Genomic DNA, 20,705 nt, shown 5'->3' with positions numbered 1-20,705 from the left:
AAGGCAGGATGTACACAAGGCAGGCACAAGCTCCATTCAGGAAAAGAGCGATTATTCCAGTTTGGAAGAACAGACAGAGACAGAAGAGAGAGGTGGGTTAGAAGTAGTCTTGGAGGCTGTGTGTGATGTCCGGAAGCTGGTACCAGGGGGACAGAATAGGCCTGAGCGAAAGTGCGAGGCTGCTGAAGGAGTGGTGCTGATGTGGCAGAGCAAGCTTGTGCTTAAGGAATGTGCCATTGGTCATGGAAAGGCCTAGGCGGTGCTGCTCCTGTGCTGTACGGCATCAGGAGTCCTATCTAGGAAACAACATTGCCTATCGCTAAGGCAGTCCTGTCTCCTGATCCTTCAGTGTTGCTTCAAAGATAAACCTAAATGTCTTGAATGCGTCCCTTCCTGGCCACCATTAGTGTTGTGTCTCCCCAAAAGGACCTGCTAAAGGTGGGAGGAACAGAGAAAACCTGTCGAGGGAGCCATCACCAGGGGAAGCCAACCCCAGGGCGCCTCGGTGCTGCTGTCCTTTCCTGACCTACAGCAGGGGGGGCCTTTTTGCAAATACCAGGTCCTAGAATTTCATGTGTTGTTACCTGATGGTTGGGGGTGTTGGGGAGAAGCTGAGAGGAGGTCAGGAGCCCATCTAAGGAACAGACTCAGCCTCTCTTCTCGGCCCTTATAATGCCAAGGAAAATGGAAGCACCATAGAAAGCCATACTATAAGCCCCCAAAGGAAGATGTGTCCTGGATAGCATTGGGCTGTAAGGGGCTCAGAGGAGAAAGGGCTGCTGCTGCTTCTCTAACAGGGGGTCCTTCCTGAGGTGGGTGGTCCAGGACTGGCACAGCAGCTCTAAATGTTCTCAGGGATTCAGGCTCCCAGCCTTTCCCTGCTCCACCATTATTTTTTTAATGTTTATTTATTTTTGAGAGAGAGAGAAAGTGGGGGGAAGAGGCAGAGAGAGAGGGAGACAGAGGATCCAAAGTGGGCTTTCTCTGCTCTGCACTAACAGCAGAGAGCCCAATGCGGGGCTCGAAGTCACAAACTGTGAGATCAATACTTAACTGACTGAGCCACGCAGGCACCCCCATCCACCATTACTATCATGTGGTTTCAGTCTCATGGTCATATGATGGGTACTGCAGCTCCAGGCATCACATCCAAATACCTTCTCTTCCTGAAAGTTTGTCTTTTCATTTGGGAGGAAAACCATCCCCGAGGACTTGTGCTGGCCTCTTGCTAACCCAAGCTGAACACCATGCCTGCAGGTTTCTGGCTGCATAGAAGCCTGAGAAGAGAGTACAGTGGAGGAAGGAGGGGGCGAGGTGGTTGGTGGGGGTTCAGTAAGCCAGCTTCACATCCAGGGGGTGGCGTGATGTTTTAGGCAGTTCCATCTGGATTGTCCTCTTTGTTTCAGCAGTGATGAGTACCTTGTGTCTGGGGAAAGGCAAAAGGATAGAAATGAATTCTTTACCAACTGGTCCCTTGTCTGGAAATAAACCAGTGTTGACTGTTGGGCTCTCAATCCCCTAAAAAGCCATGGTGCATGAGGCTGTCAGTGCCAGCTCCTTAACAGAAAACCTGTTCTCTTTAAGGGCAGGGAGATAAGCAGGCTGTCTTATAGCACCTGTCAATGCCTTTGAGTCTTATGGTACAGGGGCTGCCACAGGTAAAGGATGGCACATGCTCCGTGCAGTCCTGGCAGTGGCCAGGGCCCCCACACGACAGGGAGATATTGGGGGTCCTGTTGGAAGCCAGACCCGGTGCCAGGCAGCTGACTAGATGATCGTGTGCCTCCCACATCTGAATGCCACCTGGTAGTTTCGTGCTCAAAGGTTTTCTGTCCTCAAGCCCTGGGCCTGTGCCGGGACTCTCCCAGACAGGACCACAGCTCTGGACCCACAGCCTTCTGAACTCTTCTGAAATCAGAACTTAGCCAGGCACTGGGCTTTTCACTCCAACCTTAAAGAAAGTCTCTGTAGCTCTGTGCTTTCAGGATGCACTGGACTCTATCTCCAGAGGGCACCTTTGCTGAAACAGGAAGATTTTACAGATGCTAAGTCACCACCCCAGTGAGCATCCTTGCCCACAAGGATGGGCAGCTGAGGGAGAGAAGATTTAGCGGGAAAACCATCTTTTTCCTCCCTGTCCCTTTCCTGCCATGCCTCTCTCTCCATTCATGAGGTCCCCTGGTGCCTGTTAGAATCCCTTCAGCTGCAGGTAACCAAAACCCAGCTCAGCATGGCTTAGACAGGAAGAGTGTTTGTTTACTCACACACCCAACCATCTGGAATCTGGCAGGCCCCATGGGACAAGTTGGGCACTTCAGGAATGTCCTAAATGACCATGCCCCCATCCCACCCTGCAGCCTCCTCACCTTCCATGCAGGACAAGCCACTGCCACCGTCCCAGCATCAACACACACACACACACACACACACACACACACACACACATGTCCTGTTTGCCCCCCAAACACCTGTGTGTGAGAGCATGGGCAGATCGAGGTAGGAAGTATCCACAAAGATCCCAGAGCATCTTGTCCTGGAAGACACTAAGACATCCTCAGAAACAACTAGCATGGTGTTAGAAGGACTCCTGGGCTGAATAGACAAGGCTCCCACAGGACAAGAGGGACAGTAAAGATCATAACTGGAATGAGTAGAAATATGACAAGGATTGTTTAGTCCACAAATTCATAATGATACTTGGCAAAAGACTCACTCATCACCTCTACTTGGTGCCACACATAACTTTGGAAACTGGTAAATAGCAGGAAAGTATCAGCCCAAATCCTGCATTTCCTCAGTGAACTGGTGAGGAGACTTTTCTCTGAGTTGAGATATCTCAATGTGTCATGAAGGGAGAGGCAACAGCATTCATTGTTAAGGGCTGAATTCATATGTTGACTTCCTAACCCCTGTATCTCAAGGATGTGACTGTATTTGGAGACAAGGCCTTTCAAGGGTTAAAGTGAGGTCATGTGGGTGGACCCTAATCCACCTGAGTGGTGTCCTTATAAGAGATTAGGACACAGACACACACAGAGGGGAACCACAGGAGGACCCAGGGAGGAGACAGCCATCCACAAACCAAGGTGAGAGGCCTCAGAAGGAACCATCCCTGCTGATTCCTCGACCTTGGAATTCCAGCCTCCAGAACTGTGAGAAAACACATTTCTGCTGTTTAAGCCATGCAGTCTGTTGTTGCTTTGTTATAGCAGCCCAAGGAAAGGAATACAGACAGAATGAGAATACCAGTCTTCAAGCCCAAGTAAATGAATGGGTGAGTCTAAACACAAATCAGCAAATACCATAAAACATGGTTAAAAAATTTTTAAGCATATCTTCAGAGTTTATTGGGAGCAAGGAACAGTCCTGTTGACTCCCACCTGAGACCTTGACCCATCAGCAGTGTCCCATATGTTTATGGAGTGTCTTTCCTCCCAGGCCACATACATGGAAGATGGAACCCAGCTGTGACCTCACATCTCCCCCTGACACACACACACACACACACACACACACACACACACACACACACATCCACCCACCCACCCACCCACTACAGCAGGCCAGCTTGGTACCTGGATGGAGAGGCATTACAAAGCTTGTGAAGGACTTCTGCTTCCACTGAGGACCAGTCAGATCCAATGACATCTTACTTTGGCTTCCAACCCAGAACCAGAGCTGATGAGAAATAAACAGTGGAGAGGAAGGTGCCCTGTGCACCCCTAATCTTCCCATTCCCCACAGAACCACCACATCCAGAAGGAGGGCATGTTGGAGCTGGGAAGAAGGTCAGCCGGCCCAACCCTGGCTGTGCCCTACACAGGAGGGACTCATATAGGTCACCTGGACAACCAGGGGCATAGGTGGGACTTGAACTAGGTATCCTGACTCCTACCTGGGACTTCTTCAACCTCTGTTTAATTTTTTTTTTTAAGAATAAAAGGAAAAATAAAATGCCTACTGGAACTTTTATAGAGGGTAGAAAGGAAAATGCCTGCTCACTGGTGAGAGACCAAAGTGTGCTCCTGCCATCTTCCGGTGGTCTTGGTCCCCAGGAGAAGGCCAAGAGGAAAGGTATGGCCTAGGGATCCCCCCCCAGTTTCTTCTACCATCCCTCACCATCAGGCCTGTCTCTTCCCATAGCCTGGACCCAATGCCGGGGCAAAGAGGGCAAAGAGGTTCCCTCTCTCATCACACATGGCTACTAAGCAGATGCCAGCCGGAACCAGGTGCTCTGAGCAAGGGCAGTGTCTGCATGAAGGCCTGGCCATGGCCGCTCCTGGTATGCAAGCTGTGCATTAACACTTCCCTTCAGAACTTCCTTCTCTGTGTCCTGATATCCTTCCTGACTAGTGTTATGACCAATAAATGAAGGGTTTGATTACTCCAGGGCAGTTCAGTCAGTCAGCATAAACTATCACTCAACACATCTGGGTGAGGATTGACTGTGCAAACAGTAAGCTGCAAAGATCAGGCAGCACCTACCTGCAGAGCCTATGTGGCCACAAGGGGAAGAACCCTGGGACCAGGAAGACCCCAGGGATTCGGCAATTTGGAGGGGAAAGATGAAGGTGCCGCCCAGAGGAGGTGGTGTTTTGCAGAGCAAACCCACATGGCAAGCCCAGCAGAGCCCACCCTAAGCAGAGATGTGCCCTGGCTGGCCCTGGCCCTGGCGAGAAGCCTCCTCAGTGCCACAGGGGAGGCCCAGGTATCCAGAGCTGAGAAGGAACTGACATGTGCTCTTAAAGCCTGAGGATGAAAGGGCATCACTAAGTGGAGAAGAGAAGGGGAGGGCCTCTCTTGTATATGGATCCCAAGGGTCCATTCAAACAACAGAACTTCTGGGTTCAGTCTGTCCAAGCTGGACATTTCTGGTTCAGTTCATCAGCATCACCTTCTTGACCAACAGATGTTGCATTCAGATCCATTAGTAGTTGACTAAGTATATGTGAGCTCCCTGCCCCCTCAACAGCCAAATGCCTGTACGTGGGGACCCTGGGCCCCATTATAATGGATGGTGGATTTTTAAAAATTTTTTCTGCAAACTCTAGTTAAACCAGGGCCTAGTAGATATTTGGAACATAGCTAATCCTCACAATTCCACTCCAGGGAAAGAGGGGTCATCCCAGTGGCAGTCCAGCAGAGCGAAGGGCAGGACTGCCATTTACATGGTTGATGGCATGAAAGCTTGCCATGGATGCCACAGATTCCCAGAAGCAAGATCTGACCCGAGGTCAGGGAGCAGGCTGTGGGTGGGCTCCAGCTTTCTCATATGCAACCCTGTGGGCCTGAGCTGTAGGGATGTTCTTCAAGAATGCTTATATGATGGCACTCCATTCCAGGCACTTGTAACCAGGACAGTTAAATGGGTGTACACCTAGGGTTGGATTTCTTCCTGCCCAGGGGCAGGACCCAGTGGCTGCTGGGTCTCAGGCATGGGTCCAAGCATAGCAGAGCCTCACCAGCAGACCTGGGCTCCTACAGAGATGGCTCAGAAGCAACCTCACACCTCCTGGTTTTCCACTGTCAAGCATGGCTTTCACACAACCACCATGGTGTCCTATCTCACACAAAGAATAAAGAGGTTTATACTCTCATGTCATGAGAAATCTGATGACCAGCATTTGGTTGATTTGGAACCGGACATTCGTCAAAGACCTAGGCCCTTTTTGTCTCTCCACTCTCCTTGGCCTGTTGCCTTTTGTCCCATAGTTGTCCCTCATTGGTCAGATGACTATTGTAGCTCCAAGCATCATATCCTCACACAAAACATGGAGAGATCAGAAAAGACCCTGGCCCTCCTTTGTGTTGCTTTCAACTAGGAATCTTCCAATTGATTTCCTCTTACATCTCATTGAGCAGATTCTGTTCTAGGCTTTGTCTCAGAAGTCATAGAAAATGAGTCAACCATGAATGCCTTAGAGCCATCCTGACCCTTCATGACAGTCCCAGGAGGTGGGGTCTGCTAGTGGGAACAAAGGATGGGCAGCCAGTGGTGACTGCTGCACCTCCCCATGGCCCTCAAAAATTTCTACCTCTCCCAAGACATTTCTGAGAGTCCTCTAGCAAGATACCTCTTAGATGGAAGATTTATCACACTTTGCTTTCCATTTTGCATTTTCCCAAACCTCATCTCCCATGCACTATCTCCTTTGACTTTCACAAAACTCTGACGTTTAGTGAAAGTGGGACAGAGGTCATCCCCAGTCCTGCTCCCTCTCTTGACCCACCCAATAGGGCTGTGGCATGAACTGAAGTCCTGTGTCCTCTGACAAAGGAACAAAATCTATTCAATGGAGAATAGAGAGTCTTTTCCACAAATGGTGATAAAGCAATTTAACATCCATAGGCAAAAATATGAATGTGAACCTAAATCTTAATAATATAAATATTAGCTCAAAATGAATCACAGAATAAATGTAAAATGCACAACTATAAAATTTTTCAAAGAAAATATGGGGACCCAGAGCTAGGCAAAGAGCTCTTTGACACAAAAGCATAATCCAAAAAAAATAAATAAATAAAAATTGATTAATTGGACCTCTGTTCTGCAAAAAAATAAAAAAAAAAAATAAACGAAACAACAACTGTTAAGAAAATGAAAAGACAAGCTATAGATTGGGGGATAATATTTTAAAACTACCTTTCAACAAAAGATTTGTATCTAAAATATGCAATGAACAGTTAAAAAACAATAGTTAAAAAATCCAAATTAAAAAATGGGAAAAAGTCATGAACAGACATTTCATCAAAAAGGATACACAGGTGTCAAATAACAACATTGAAAGATGTTCAGCATTGCAACCACAATAAGATATCACTACACACCTATCAAAATGACTAAAATTTGTAAAAGTGATAATACCAAATGCTGGATGTAGAACAACCACATCTCTCTTGCTTTATTTGTAGAAATGTAAAACTCTGGAAAAACAGTTTGGCATTTTATTATGAGACTAAACATCACTTACCATATAACCCAGAAATTATACTCCTAGGTATTTATCCCAAAGAAGTAAAAATTTGTGTCCACACAAAACTGTATACATGAAGGTTTGTAGTAGCTTTATTTGTAATAGCCCAAAACTGGAAACAACCCAATGTCTTTCCTGGATTAACAAACTATGGTACATACATCCTGTGGAATCCTGATCAGCAGTACAAAGGAATAAAAATGATACATGCAGTTACTTGGGTGAATCTCAAAGAAATTATGCTGAATGAAAAAAGTCAATCCCAAAAGATCACATACTATATGAGTCCTGTTACATAGCATCCTTGAAATGTCCAAACTATACAGATGGAGATCGGATTAGTGGTTGTGGATCTTCAGAGAAAGAGAACAAGTAGGATGTGTGTGTGCATGTGTGTGTGTGTATATATATATATGAGGGGTTTATTTTAGGAATTGGCTCACACAATCTGGAGGCCAAGAAGTCTCACCATCTTCCTGCCATCTGCAAGCTGGAGAACCAGGAAAGCCAGTGGTATAATTCAGTCTGAGTCCAAGGCCAAAGAAGTAAGGGACAATGGTATAAATTCCCATACAAGTCTGAAGGCCCAAGGAGTGATAACACCAATGCCAGAGGGCAGGAGGAGCTGTATATCCCAGCTCAAGAAAAGAGAGCAAATTCTTCCTTTCTCTGCCTTTTTGGTCTGAGTCCTGAATGGATTGGATGATGCCTGGTGAGGCATTGGTGAGGATGATCCTCTTTTCTCATTCTACCAACTCAAATGCTAATCTCCTCTAGAAATAACCTAAATATGTTTTATCCCATATCTGGGCATCCCTTAGTCCAGTCAAGTTGACATATACAATCATCCATCCACAGTGGTGGACAGGGATTAGGGACAGGAATGAAGTATTGAAAGGAAGTGAGTGTGTTTATAAAAGAATAGCACAAGGGACCCTTGTAGTGATGCACCTATTCTGTACTTGATTGGAGGGATTACCTAAATCTACACATGTAATAAAATTGCATAGAACCAAATAAACACACACACACACACACACACACACACACACACAGAGAGAGAGAGAGACAGAGAGACAGAGAGACAGAGAGACAGAGACAGAGATGACTGCATGGAAAACTCATCTAAACTTAATACACTCAGTGGAGTGTACCAAGGTCTATATCCTGATTGTGATATTGTACTCCAGTTATGCAAGACGTTAGCATTAGGGAGCACCTGGGAGATGGATAGATAGGATCTTTATGCATAATTTCTTACAACTGCATTTAAATCTACAATCATCTAACAATGAAAAGTTCAGTATTCTAAAATGTCTTAGAATATGAACATGTATTGACTAGCCAGCATATTAACAGTTTAAGAACATTTAAAAGCCTAGTCTACCATTTATCCTAACTTCTTAAAATATGGATTTGGATAATCTGTTGGTTTTTTATGTATCTTTTCCAGGAGCCAGCTTTTGATTTCACTGATTTGTCTACTATTTTTCTGTTTTTAGTTTCATCAATTTCTGCTCTAATCTTTATTGTTTCCCTCCTCCCACCTGAGTTTAATTTGCTATTTTTTTTTAGTTTCTTAAACCAGAAATTTAGATTACATACCTTTTCTTCTTATCCAAAATAAGCATTTTAATGCCATAAATTTTCCCCTAAGCACTGATTAGCTACATCACACAAATTTTGGTATGTTGTATTTCCATTTCATTGTGTTCAAACTATTTTTCAATTTCCCTTCAGACTTCCTCTTTGACCCATGGATTATTTGGAAGCATGCTTTTTAATTTCCAAATAGTTGGGGATTTTCCAAATATTTTCTGTTATAGGTTTAACACTTTCATTTAGTAACGGTCTGAGAAAAACTTTTAATGATTTCTATACTTTTAAATTTGCTAAGGTTGGCTAAGAATGTGTTATATCTTGGTGAATATTTCATGTTCCCTTGAAAATAATGTGTTCTGCTCTTGTTGCATTCTATAAATGTCAATTTTTTTAAGTTCTCTAATGATGTTCAGGTGTTCTGCATCCTTGCTGACATTCTGTCTACTTGTTCTGTCAATTACAAAGAGAAAAATGATGAAGTCTCCAAGATCCATAATGGACCTGTTTCTCCTTTCATTTTTGTTAGTATTTGCTTTTAGTACTCTGAAAGCATGTCATTAGGAGCATGCACATATGTAGGATTGTGATGTTTTCTTAGACAATTGACCCCTATATCATTGTGTAATGTTTCTCCATATCTTTGGTGACGGTCCCGGTTCTGGAGTCCACTTCCTCTAACATTAGCGTAGCCACTCTAGATTTTTATAATTAGTGAATATCTTTTGGCCTATCTGTGTTTTTATGTTTAAAATTAATTTCTTGCAGTCAGTAGAATTGAGTATTGCTTTTTCTATGCATTCTGACAACTTTGTCTTTTAATTGGTATTTTTTGACCATTTATATTTAATGGTATTAACCATATGGTTGGATAAGTGAGTTTTGGGTTAAATTAGTTTCTTAATGGCTCCATTTTATCTCCACTATTGAGTTATTATGCCCCTGTTTTTCATTGTTATTTATTTTCCTGATTTACAGAGTTTACAATAAACATCTTTAATTAATTAGATTCTATTTTCTTTTTTTTTTTTTTAATTTTTTTTTTTAACGTTTTTATTTTTGAGACAGAGAGAGACAAAGCATGAACGGGGGAGGGTCAGAGAGAGGGAGACACAGAATCTGAAACAGGCTCCAGGCTCTGAGCTGTCAGCACAGAGCCCGACGCGGGGCTCGAACTCACTGACCGCGAGATCATGACCTGAGCCAAAGTCGGCCACTTAACCGACTGAGCCACCCAGGCGCCCCAATTAGATTCTATTTTCAAGTAATATTCTACTTCATGTGTTGTGTAAACTTTATGACAGTTTATTCTCAATCCCTTCCTCCCATTCTTTGTGCCATTATTATCAAGCATTTTACTTTTACATATGCTATAAACACATAATACACTGCTGTTCTCTTCACCTTAGTTTCTTAGAGCAATTGAAGGAAGAAAAAATAGTTTTATTTTCATATTTATTCTGTTTTTATCATTTTTCATTTCATTATGTAAATCCAAGTTTCTACTGGTAGCATATTCCTTCCCCTTAAAGAATTTCTAATTTCCTTTAATATTTCCTAGTCCAACATATATACATATATTTTTTCTAGTGCAGTTCTGTAGGCAATTAATATTTTTCCCTTTTTGTTTGAGAAAATATGTCTCCGTGTTCAGAAATATTTTTTCTGGGCATAGAATTATGGATTAGTAGTTTGTTTTTTTCAGCATTTTAAAGATGTCACTCCATTGTCTTCTGACTTACCTGTTTTAGCATGAAAAGTCTGCTGTATTTCTTATCTTTGTTTCTCTATATGTAACATGTCTTTTTTTCTGTTGCTGCCTTTAAGATTTTGTCTTTGGTTTTCAGCAGTTTAAATATGCTAAGTATAGGGATATTTTTGGTGTTAGTGGTGCTAGTTTCCTGCTCTTTTTTTGTTTTTGTTTTTGTTTTTAGTTTTTTGGATCTGTGGTAGTATTTGCCATTCAAAGTAGAAACGTTTGTCAGCCATTATTTCTTTAAATATCCCTTGTCTTATACTCTCTTTTCCTTCTGAGATTTCACTTTTACAGATCTTATGGTGTTTGGTATTGCCCCCCAGCTCTTGGATATTCTGTTCTGCATCTCCCCCCACCCAACTCTTTTTTTCTCTCTGTGTTTCAATTTGGGTAATTTCTATTGACCTATCTTGATGTTCACAGATTCTTTTCTCAGTTTTGTAAAGTGTAGTGATCAGCCCCTCAAAGTCTTTCTTCATCTCTCTTACTGTGTTTTTGTCATTTCCAGCATTTCCATTTGATACTTTCTTATCCATTTCTTCTCTCTGCTGGAAAGAAATTAACCACTAATTATATCCACCTTTTTTATTAGAGTATTCAGCTTATTAATCAATTATTCTAAATTCCATGTCACAGTTTCAACACCTGTGTCATATCTGAGTCTTATTCTATGAAATGCTTGATCTTATTAAATGTTGGTGGGTGGGGGGGAGTTCTTATCTTTTCTTACACTAGCAGTTTGGTGAAAGTCAGACATATTGAGTAGGATAATAAAGACTGAGGTGTATCATTTTGATTCTTGGAACTAAGTATGCCTTTCCTTTTGCTAGGTCTTTAGTATGGGGTTTGGATCAGTCTAGTCAGGACTTGAGGTAGGTTTTGGTTTCATTGCTGCTCTGGTTACCCTTAATGTACTCAGCCTTCAAATTTTACTAGTGATATCTTTTGTTTTGCCAGAAGACTTTTCTCACTGTCTGCTACACCCTTTCTCTTCGCAACTCTTGTCCCTCTTCTAGCATTAAACTACTATTACTTACAGCTTGTTAGCCTGGGTGTGAAAGTGGGACCAGGAAGTGTGATGTTTTTGTTATTCTAATTAAGCTTCTGCCTTAGGCAGGCACTGTGTCCCTGGATCTTAGAAGGGGGATAACCTCCCCCAGATGTACTTCTGGGCTCAGTACATGTTCCTGCCCCTCCCCTAGGGAACAAGAGGGTTTTTTTTTTCTTATTTCCTCCTCCCACCCCAAGCTTTACTAAGGAAAGACCTCAGTCCCTAAGGCCAACAGTGTTCTGCCCTCACAATTTAAGCTTTTATTCTGTAATATAGATAGGAGAGAAAGGTCTGCGAAGGACGCTTTCTCAGAATTCTTGCCAGTGTTTTTGTGAGCACCAGGTTGGGTCCTATGGAGAGGGGTTTACAAGTACATTTTAATTTCCCTTATAATCTGTAGCCCCCAGGCTTCTAAATATTCTTTCACTAGGCTACATTCTTCCTTTACCAATTTGTTAATTATTTTAGCTGAATTCTTCTTACTGTAGTCCAGCTGAGTCTGCCTCAATGAAAGTCATGTCTGTTTCTCTTTGTATGTACCCATCTGTCCTTAGGTTTGGAGTTAGCTGGTTTCCCTGTGACTTCTGCTCTCTGATGGATTAAAGGAAAGTTGTGAATCTGCAGTTTGTCTGGCTTGTTATTGTTGTTGTAATGATAGCACCATGCTGTCCCAGAAACAGAAACCAGAAGTATGAATTCATTTTGGAAAATAAGTACTAAAAATATGTCAAGGCTGTTTTGAGATGCTGTCTGTGTGTTTCCAGGTTAAAAGATAGGACATGCTTTTCAAAAAAAAAAAGTTTGCGGGCTTATTTTGAAAAGCATTTGCTGTTCCTGACCTTGCCACCAGAGGGCAAGCTGCCACATCACTACATATCTATCTCCCTGGGTGAGGCCCCATTTCCAATTGGGAAAAGTGAATGTATAAAGTGGGAGGCAGATGCATCTAAAGCAGCTAATGCTTGTGGGGAGGGCCTGTTCTCAAGGTCCTCCTGGCTTGTGCAGCTATGGGTTGGGCTCTCGGTCCCTGCAGCCCTGGCCCTCACACACAGGCCAAAGCTGTACCCTCTGCAGAGAATATGCCTTTTGTTAGGTCTGGCAAAGAAGGTGCCTTTTCTTGCAAGCAGGCATGTCCTTAGTACCTTTCCAAGTACCTCACCCCACTAAGATTCATGCTGAGAGGCTGCCAAGACCCTGCTAGGTGATCAGGCTCTAGCACCTTCAGGTGAGTCCAACCGTCTGCCCAGCAGGGGGCAGCGCATGGAGTCAGTTCCAGTCCAGCCATTAAGGGTACAAATTTCCAGGAGCCCTGGTAGGAAAGTGATAGGGAGTAGAGGCTGAGGGGCATGTGGATCTTTAGCTGTTTTATCTGACATAAACCAAAATCATAGGGAGAGAAGTGTGGTTCTCCTGCAAATAAAGTCTAAAATAGGTGTTCCTGATTGGCAAGTGGGGAGTCAGGAGCTCACCCAGCCATCTTGTAGCACCAAGTTTCAGCATACAGGAGGATGAGGGTGTGGGGGTGTGGAGACAATGCCGCCCACACCTAACCACATTGCCCAGCACTTCCCATAGTGTTTCTGCTCTCATGCCATGGGTGCAACTCAGCACCTATTCCCTCCTAAGTGCTGGGGGCTGGGAATTGTAGCCATGGCTGGGCAGACATCTCCCAACTGCACTTCTCCCCTGAGAAAGGAGTGGACAGCCAGTCCCAAATTGCCCAAGTCCTATCCACAGTAACTACTTCAAACAGATTATTGTTCTGGAACAATATTTTCCATATTTGTATGATTTTAAGAACCACAGAGGATGCTTACTTAAAATATAGTCCTTGGGTCTTTTTACTGGACACTGGTTTGGCCATCTGCATGGGGGCCTGGAATCAGTGCCTTTACCAAGCACTCTAGGGAGGTGCAGTACCCTAGCGAGTGTCTACAGAGGGATCCACTACCACCCCCACCCCAGCCCAGTGGATGGGAAGCTAGGCCAACTCCATCTCTGCTTTCGTGTTGAGTCATGGAACCATGGGACGGGCACTGCAGCCCTCCCTGAGTGTGACTGCCCTGCAGCTGAGCCCTGGGAGGAGCACCCTGTGTGTGACGGCCATGTCAAGGCAGAACCCGGTGGCCTGTAGCTGGGGCACACCAAGCTGTCCTTGACCAACCAAACCAGAACACAATACTTCCAGTCTCTAGCCACTTTAAACAGAACGCCGTCACCCCTCCACCCCGGTCCCCCAGCAAAGCTGTGTTTGCTTTATCTGGGGGTGGAGGATCATTTGTGCTCACGTTTTCTCTTCAGCAACACTGGAGGGCAGCAGTGAGTCAATGTTTGCAATTTTTTATTAGAAAGTCAACTATTAATGGTATTCAGTCATAGATTTTATTTACTTATTTGTCTTTTTGTTCTTGCCGTGGCACCCTTGCCATGAATCATGGGAAATGACACCAGGCTCATGACCAGTACGGGGGCGGGAGCAGAGCAGCAAGGAGGCAGAGGTAGGGTAAATCCAGGGGAGGAGCAAGCTGTTCTCAGTGGGCACTGGGTCCCACAGCAGCTCAGAAGCTTCTAGCAGATCCAGGCAAACCTGTGAACACCCCCACTCCGCCCCAGCCTGAGATGGGCCAAGACTTCCCCCAGCTGGGCGTTTCACTCGGGAGTGTTTGTGATGAATGGATCCCTCGGTGAGGGCGAGTCTCTCCTCGCTGCAGTTTCTGCCTACACGCCTACACCTACCTTATTTCCTCAGAAAGGCTTGCCCTAGAAAGGCTTGCCTTAGCTCCCCTCAGTCTGCTGTTTACTCTTCAGGGTACTCACCACCACCTGACATGAGATTGTTACCTGTGAGCTTCCCCTGGCCAGGAGCCACGAGATCCTTGGGTTCCCCGCCCCCCATCCATTCCTTGAACTGACAGATTTAATTGAATGAGTTCACAAAGGAACAGATTGGCAAGCAGACCTTACTTGTCTAATTTGCACACTGAGAGGTAACCAACAACCTTACTTGTTTAATTTGCTTGGGTCCCTCCTCAGAAATAACAGAAGCAGTAATAGGTTTTATCGTCTGCTGCCCAACCGGGGTACCTGCCTTCTGACAGACCCCAATAGTCAGCAGAGTCCAGGTGAGGTCTCCAACTGCTCTTCAAGGTCCACAATAAACACGAAGTATTTTAAACTATCACTAGTGATTTTGACACCTGTGGTCTTAACGCTCCTGCTGGCACAGATGGCACTGTGAGTCTCCATTCGGTTTCCTTAATTAAGGAGACACCTGGTCTTGGAACCCCCTTTCCTGGCTTCCTGGGGGTTGCTGGGGCCTGGAGCCTCTCGGCCCGCCCGGGGGCCACCTGGCACCGCGTCTCTCTCTTCTGTTCCAGCCGTGATCCCTCTGACGGATTCGGAGCACAAGCTGCTGCCTCTGCACTTTGCAGTGGACCCCGGGAAGGACTGGGAGTGGGGCAAAGACGACAACGATAACGCCCGGCTGGCCCAGTGAGCCCCTACCCTGTGCCCCTCCCCCAACGCCCTAAAGGGCCGGCTGTCGCCGGTTTCCCGGCGTGGGCCGGGCCGCCCTTGCTCCTCCTGGGACAGCTGGCGTGCCTGCGGGCGGGGTGCGTGCGGGCGAGCGCGGGCCGGCTGGGACGCGTTTCACTCTGTGTTCTTCTTTCGCCAGCCTGATCCTGTCGCTAGAAGCCAAGCTGAACCTTCTGCACAGCTACATGAACGTGACGTGGATCCGTATCCCCTCGGAGACCCGGGTGAGCCTGGCGTGCGCCCGGACCTCACCAGCTGTCTGGGTCCTGGCCTCTCACTGGCCGCCGGCGCGGGCGGGAGGGCCCACCCTACAAACCTGGAGGGGGCAGGGCTCACCTACACCCTCCCGGTCTCCCACCCCCGGCCGCGCCCGGCCCAGCGAGAAGTGTTTCGGGTGTGCTGATGCGTGTGTGCACGCGTGCTTGCGTGCCTATACGTAGGCGCGCACCTCGGTTAGGGGATGTTTGGTTTTGTATGCGAGTTGTGGTTTCGAGTGTTTTTTTTTTTTTTTGTCCTTTTATTTTCTCCAGAAGCAAAGGAATAAACACACCCACTCAGAAAACAAACTGTAGGCAAGTCGCAACACAAAACTATCTCTGCCGACATCGGAACACGATGTGCTGCGGCGGAGCGGAATTAATTATAAACTGTGTGTGGGTCCTTGGAAAAGCCAGGCAACCGAGAGCGCGCAATTCCTCAGCGCCCCCTCCTTCTGTCCTCCAGGAGGCGGTGGGAAAAGAAGACCCCCCCAGGGAGGGTCTGCTCTGTCCCCCCTTCCACATGCTAAGCACGATTCACTCTGATTGATGTTTTTGTTACCTCAGTAGTGAGCCCTCCAAGAAAGGGATTTATAAAAAAGAGAGAGAGCTTACAAATTGGTCCTCCTCAGACATCAGTATACTTGGCTATGAAGTGGAGCTCATAAACTACAGTATTTAAGGAGTGACATGAGGAAAGAAGTAAGGTGGTGCCTGACACAGAGTCAGTAGCCAGGACAGGCCAGGCACTGTTCAGGATGTTTTCATACATCAGCCTTTACCTGTATGTCATCTTCATAGATCTTCTGGAGGCAGGTACTGATATCGCATTTTACTGAGGACACAAGGGACAGCTGGTGGCAGTCTGGCTCGAGTCCTGACTCTTAACCTCTACAATGACCGGTCAACTGCCTGGATTCTACCACTGTTGCTGTGGGTGTTCTTTCCCAGCACACACATATGGTGTGAAGGCAGCAGCTGTAGATCTAGAAATCAGGAGGCTCTTGGGCTAGGACACAGCTCTGCAAGGCAATGAGCAGGGCTCCCTGCCAAGCCATGGTGGCCCCCGTGTCAGATGCAGGGCCTGGCAAGAACACTTCCAGCCTCAGGGCATTTGACCCACTGTTCCTTGCTCACTGGGTGCCAAACAGTGGGCTCTCCCAGCACCAAGCACACCTCCCTTTCCTGGGCCAAACCCCTGAGCTTCTGCCCTTTTGTGTCACTGACAAATCCTGTTGAGACCTCTAGCTCTTTCCAGACCCAGGAAAGAGTGGGAACAGGAAGGAATTTCAGAATATAAAGTGGGGAGGGCTGGTTCCTGATTCTTCTGGGTGATCTGATTGCAGGAGGTGTCTTGGACCTGCTTGGGAAGGGAGGGGACAAAACTGAAATGAGGGAACAATGGGGCCTTCTCCAAGGCTCCTCTCCTGAAGGACAGGAAAAGCCCATTCAGAGGTGGGCACCAGTTCCTGCCACTCAGCTGCTAGTGTGAGATCCCTGGTCTTCACCCAATGATGCTGTCAGAATTCTCTCTCCTCACACAAGGAGGAATCTCCCACAAGGTCCTCTGCATGCATTCATCTCCTTTCTCAGGCTCCCCACCTACCCCATAGTCCTGGACCAGGTGTCCATACCTGCCTTGCCTTCCTGACAGTGGGCCTTATCCAAGGTGTTCACAGAGATGCCCCCTCCTCACACCCGAGACCTTTTCTGGGAACGCTAACGTTTTTCCTGCTAAGCCCAGGTCCCGTTTCAGAATCCTCAGTTTAGCACACCACATTGCCAATCCGAGAAAGGAACCCCTAGAGTAAAGAGATTGGTCATGACCTGAACTGCTAAGGGGGTATTTGTTCTAAGGTAAGGACAAAGTGTCTGTCCCCTGCCTGTAGTAAACAGGTAAGACACCTTTGTAGGAGAGACACCTACAGGCGCAGGTGAAGTGTCATCCTTACCAGAAGGCCTCTAAGTCTACAGAGGCCGGCCAGGACCTGGGTCTGGTCGTAGACCAGCCTCCTCAGGGCTAGAAGGGCAGAGTCTGGGCATGGTGATTCTAAAATGTGCAGAGGCCCCGGGGCTGTGGGCATCTGCATCTTGCCCAAAATCCCTGCCTCGGAGTTCCAGGCTACCAGCAACCTGAGCTCACCAAAAAGGCATCCTGGATGGGACAGTGAGATCCCAACACAGCAGCCTGTGGGCTGGGATGGTCTACCTTTGTCGAACCCACGTGAGATGGCTCATCTCTAACCTTCTTCCTTTCTCGACCTTCCTCTCCCCCCACAGGCCCCTCTGGCACAGCCAGAATCCCCAACAGCCTCTGTGGGGGAGGACGTGCAGTCCCTGGCCGACTCCCTGGACTCGGACCGCGACTCGGTGTGCAGCAATTCCAACAGCAATAATGGCAAGAATGGCAAAGACAAAGAGAAAGAGAAGCAACGCAAGGAAAAGGACAAGACCCGCGCGGACTCCGTGGCCAACAAGCTGGGCAGCTTCAGCAAGACGCTGGGCATCAAGCTGAAGAAAAACATGGGTGGCCTGGGAGGTCTCGTGCACGGCAAGATGGGCCGCGCTAACTCCGCCAACGGCAAGAACGGCGACGCCCCCGAGCGCAGCAAGGAGAAGAAGACCAAGTCACGCAAAGGCAGCAAGGAGGAATCGGGTGCGTCGGCGAGCACGTCTCCGTCGGAAAAGACCACGCCGTCGCCCACGGACAAGGCGGCCGGGGCGTCGCCGGCCGAGAAGGGCGGCGGGCAGCGGGGCGACGCCTGGAAGTACAGCACGGACGTGAAGCTGAGCCTCAACATCCTGCGCGCCGCCATGCAGGGCGAGCGCAAGTTCATCTTCGCCGGCCTGCTGCTCACCAGCCACCGGCACCAGTTCCACGAAGAGATGATAGGCTACTACCTGACCAGCGCGCAGGAGCGCTTCAGTGCCGAGCAGGAGCAGCGGCGCCGCGACGCCGCCGCCGCCGCCGCCTCCACGGCGAAGCGGCCGCCGCGCAGGCCTGAGACCGAGGGCGCGCCGGGCTCCGAGCGCGCCTCGCCAGGCCCGCCGGCCGGGCCGCCCACGCAGCTGGTGCTCAAGCTCAAGGAGCGCCCGAGTCCCGGGCCGGCGGCGGGCACGCGGGCGGCGCGGGCGGCGGCGGGCGGCGCGGCCTCCCCGGGCCCGGGCGGCGGCGGCGGCGCGCGACGCGCTGGCGCCAGCGGACCGCTCCCTGGCCGCAGCCCGCCGGCGCCGGCACGCCAGAGCGTCATCCACGTGCAGTCGGCGGGCGCGCGGGACGAGGCGTGCGCGCCGACCGTGGGCGCGCTGCGGCCGTGCGCCACGTACCCGCAGCAGAACCGCTCGCTGTCGTCCCAGAGTTACAGCCCGGCGCGCGCCGCCGCCCTGCGCACCGTCAACACGGTCGAGTCGCTGGCGCGCGCCGTGCCCGGCGCCCTGCCCGGCGTGGCGGGGGCGGCCGGCACCGCCGAGCACAAGTCGCAGACCTACACCAACGGCTTCGGCGCCGCGCGCGACGGCCTGGAGTTCGCCGACGCCGACGCGCCGGCCGCCCGCTCGAACGGTGAGTGCGGCCGCGGCGGCCCGGGGCTGGCTCAGCGGCGCTGCCAGCGCGAGAACTGCGCGTTCTACGGGCGCGCCGAGACCGAGCACTACTGCTCCTACTGCTACCGCGAGGAGCTGCGGCGGCGGCGCGAGGCGCGCGGGGCCCGGCCCTGAGTGCGGCGCGCGCTCCGCCAGCTTTTACCATAAAGGATTTCTTTTCCATTCTGTCGGTGTCTTTTTTACATGCCCTGGTCAACCGGAAGGCCGGCGACTCCTCTGTCAGTGCTGTGTACGTGTTTGGTCAAACGTTCCTAATGGTGCCTGAACCTACACTGACGCCACTCAGGTAGTAGACGGATAGGAAACAAGTCATACTGTTGGAAGTGGGTGTGCTAGCTAGCATCTGCCTCGTACCTGTGGAAACTCAATAGCCATTGCAAGAGTATTTTTGTTCCTCAATAAGAGAAATAAAGAAATTTGCAGCCCTTTGTTTTTAGAAGGGAGTGTTTTACATTTTTTTTTTTTTTTTTTGCTTTTTTCTTCTCCCACCCCCGCCCCCCACCCCAGCGACTGACCTCCTCCATGTAGCGGTCACACGTGTGCGGTCGGTACCACCCAGGGTCAAGAAGCAAACCCGCAGCCCGGGACTGGGGTGGCGACTGTGCTGCGGGCTCACACCTGCTTCCCCTCCCGAGTCCTCGGAGGACAGGAGACACTGTGCCGCCCCGCTGATAAGTTCTGGTGGTCACGGTGGCCCTTTAGGAATACGCACCTCCATCTCATAAGCAAAAGCTCCTCCCACTCACCCCCCTTCCCACCCCTGGCCCGAGCAACATTCACACTGCCATCAAAGCCGCAGGCGTCCTGGGATGGGCACCGAACAACCTACCTCGCAGGGCGGGGTGAGGGGTAGTGATGGCCCCCGGTGCCGGGCAGCTGAGGTGACAGGAGCTTTCCAAAGACACCTTGGGTCCAAAAAGCAAGGGTTCTGAAACCACTATTTGCAATTGCCCATGTATGAGCAAAGATGACAGTCTGCTCACATTTCTTCTTTGAAGACACTTCCACAGCGAACTATCTCCAGAGCACCCCTAGGAAGTGATCATTGGTGCCCCAGGAGAGAGGCAAGGGATTGACCCTTTGGTCACTATGTAAAGCCCTCCCCCCCCCCCCCCCCCCCCGCAACGAGGCTGCTTTGAAACCTGGCCTGTGCTGAGGGAAGTCAGGAAGGAAGCCCATCCCCACCTCCACCTGCATCTGTCTGGGTTCAGCCAGGTAAAGGGGCGCTACTCCCATTGGGGTCCCCTCTGCAGGGTAGGGGTAACCCTGCCTGTGGCTCCATGACACGGTGAGGGGCATTCCCATCCCTGAGTGGTCCCTTTTTTGGTGCCTCCTACATTTCTTGAGGAAAAAAATAAAATATGTGTCCTTAGCTACCCTGTTTTGAGCAGCAATATGCAGCCTCTTCCTTCCAAGATTACCTCTGGAGAATACCATTCTTGGCCAAGGACACTGAGGAGTTAAATCTGCCTCACTAAAGAGAGATCTTGTTTCCAAGAAATCCAGATAAGATGGGTAAAATCCTCACTAGCAAAAGAATACTTTAAAACCTTCGAGAGCCTTAGAATAGCTTCTAATAACCCTAAGAAAGAGAGGAGATAGCGCCCAGCTTTGCTCTGGGTGTTTCCTCAGAAAATGCAGGAGGTAGACCATCTCTTCATTGGAGCCAGCTTCTCCTTCTCCAGAAAGGATGCTTTTCCCTCTGACATAAAGAGCAGCAAAAAATAATAATAATAATAATAATAATAATAATAATAAAATTTTAAAAAGGAGGGGATTTTTTTTACTTGTTTGAAGAATTATAGTAAACTAATTTGAGTATCTCCTGTAATTCCTTTTTGTTTTTAATTATTCCACAGCACGTGGGGTTTTCAGTAATTTATCTAAGTTTTGCATAAGTGGTTCCTTAAAATTATTTATTAAATAGAATC

The 20,705-nt window shown here is 48.3% G+C and overlaps 1 protein-coding gene across 1 annotated transcript in view; it reads left to right on the top strand.

The window, feature by feature from the left end:
- Positions 1–19,210, top strand: part of OTUD7A (OTU deubiquitinase 7A) — a 368,821-nt gene extending 349,611 nt beyond the window's left edge. Inside the window, exons 12-14 of the mRNA XM_042988268.1 lie at positions 14,758–14,872; positions 15,054–15,138; positions 17,452–19,210. Coding sequence (XP_042844202.1) covers positions 14,758–14,872; positions 15,054–15,138; positions 17,452–18,888 — 1,637 coding nt within the window. The 3' untranslated portion in view covers positions 18,889–19,210. The remainder of the gene's footprint in view (positions 1–14,757; positions 14,873–15,053; positions 15,139–17,451) is intronic.
- Positions 19,211–20,705: the final 1,495 nt, after the last annotated feature.

The sequence above is a fragment of the Panthera tigris genome, chromosome B3 (genome assembly GCF_018350195.1).
Source record: "Panthera tigris isolate Pti1 chromosome B3, P.tigris_Pti1_mat1.1, whole genome shotgun sequence".
Taxonomy (NCBI): Eukaryota; Metazoa; Chordata; class Mammalia; order Carnivora; family Felidae; genus Panthera; species Panthera tigris.
Note: the sequence above shows the minus strand (reverse complement) of the source record. Positions and strands in the feature narration are given on the sequence as shown.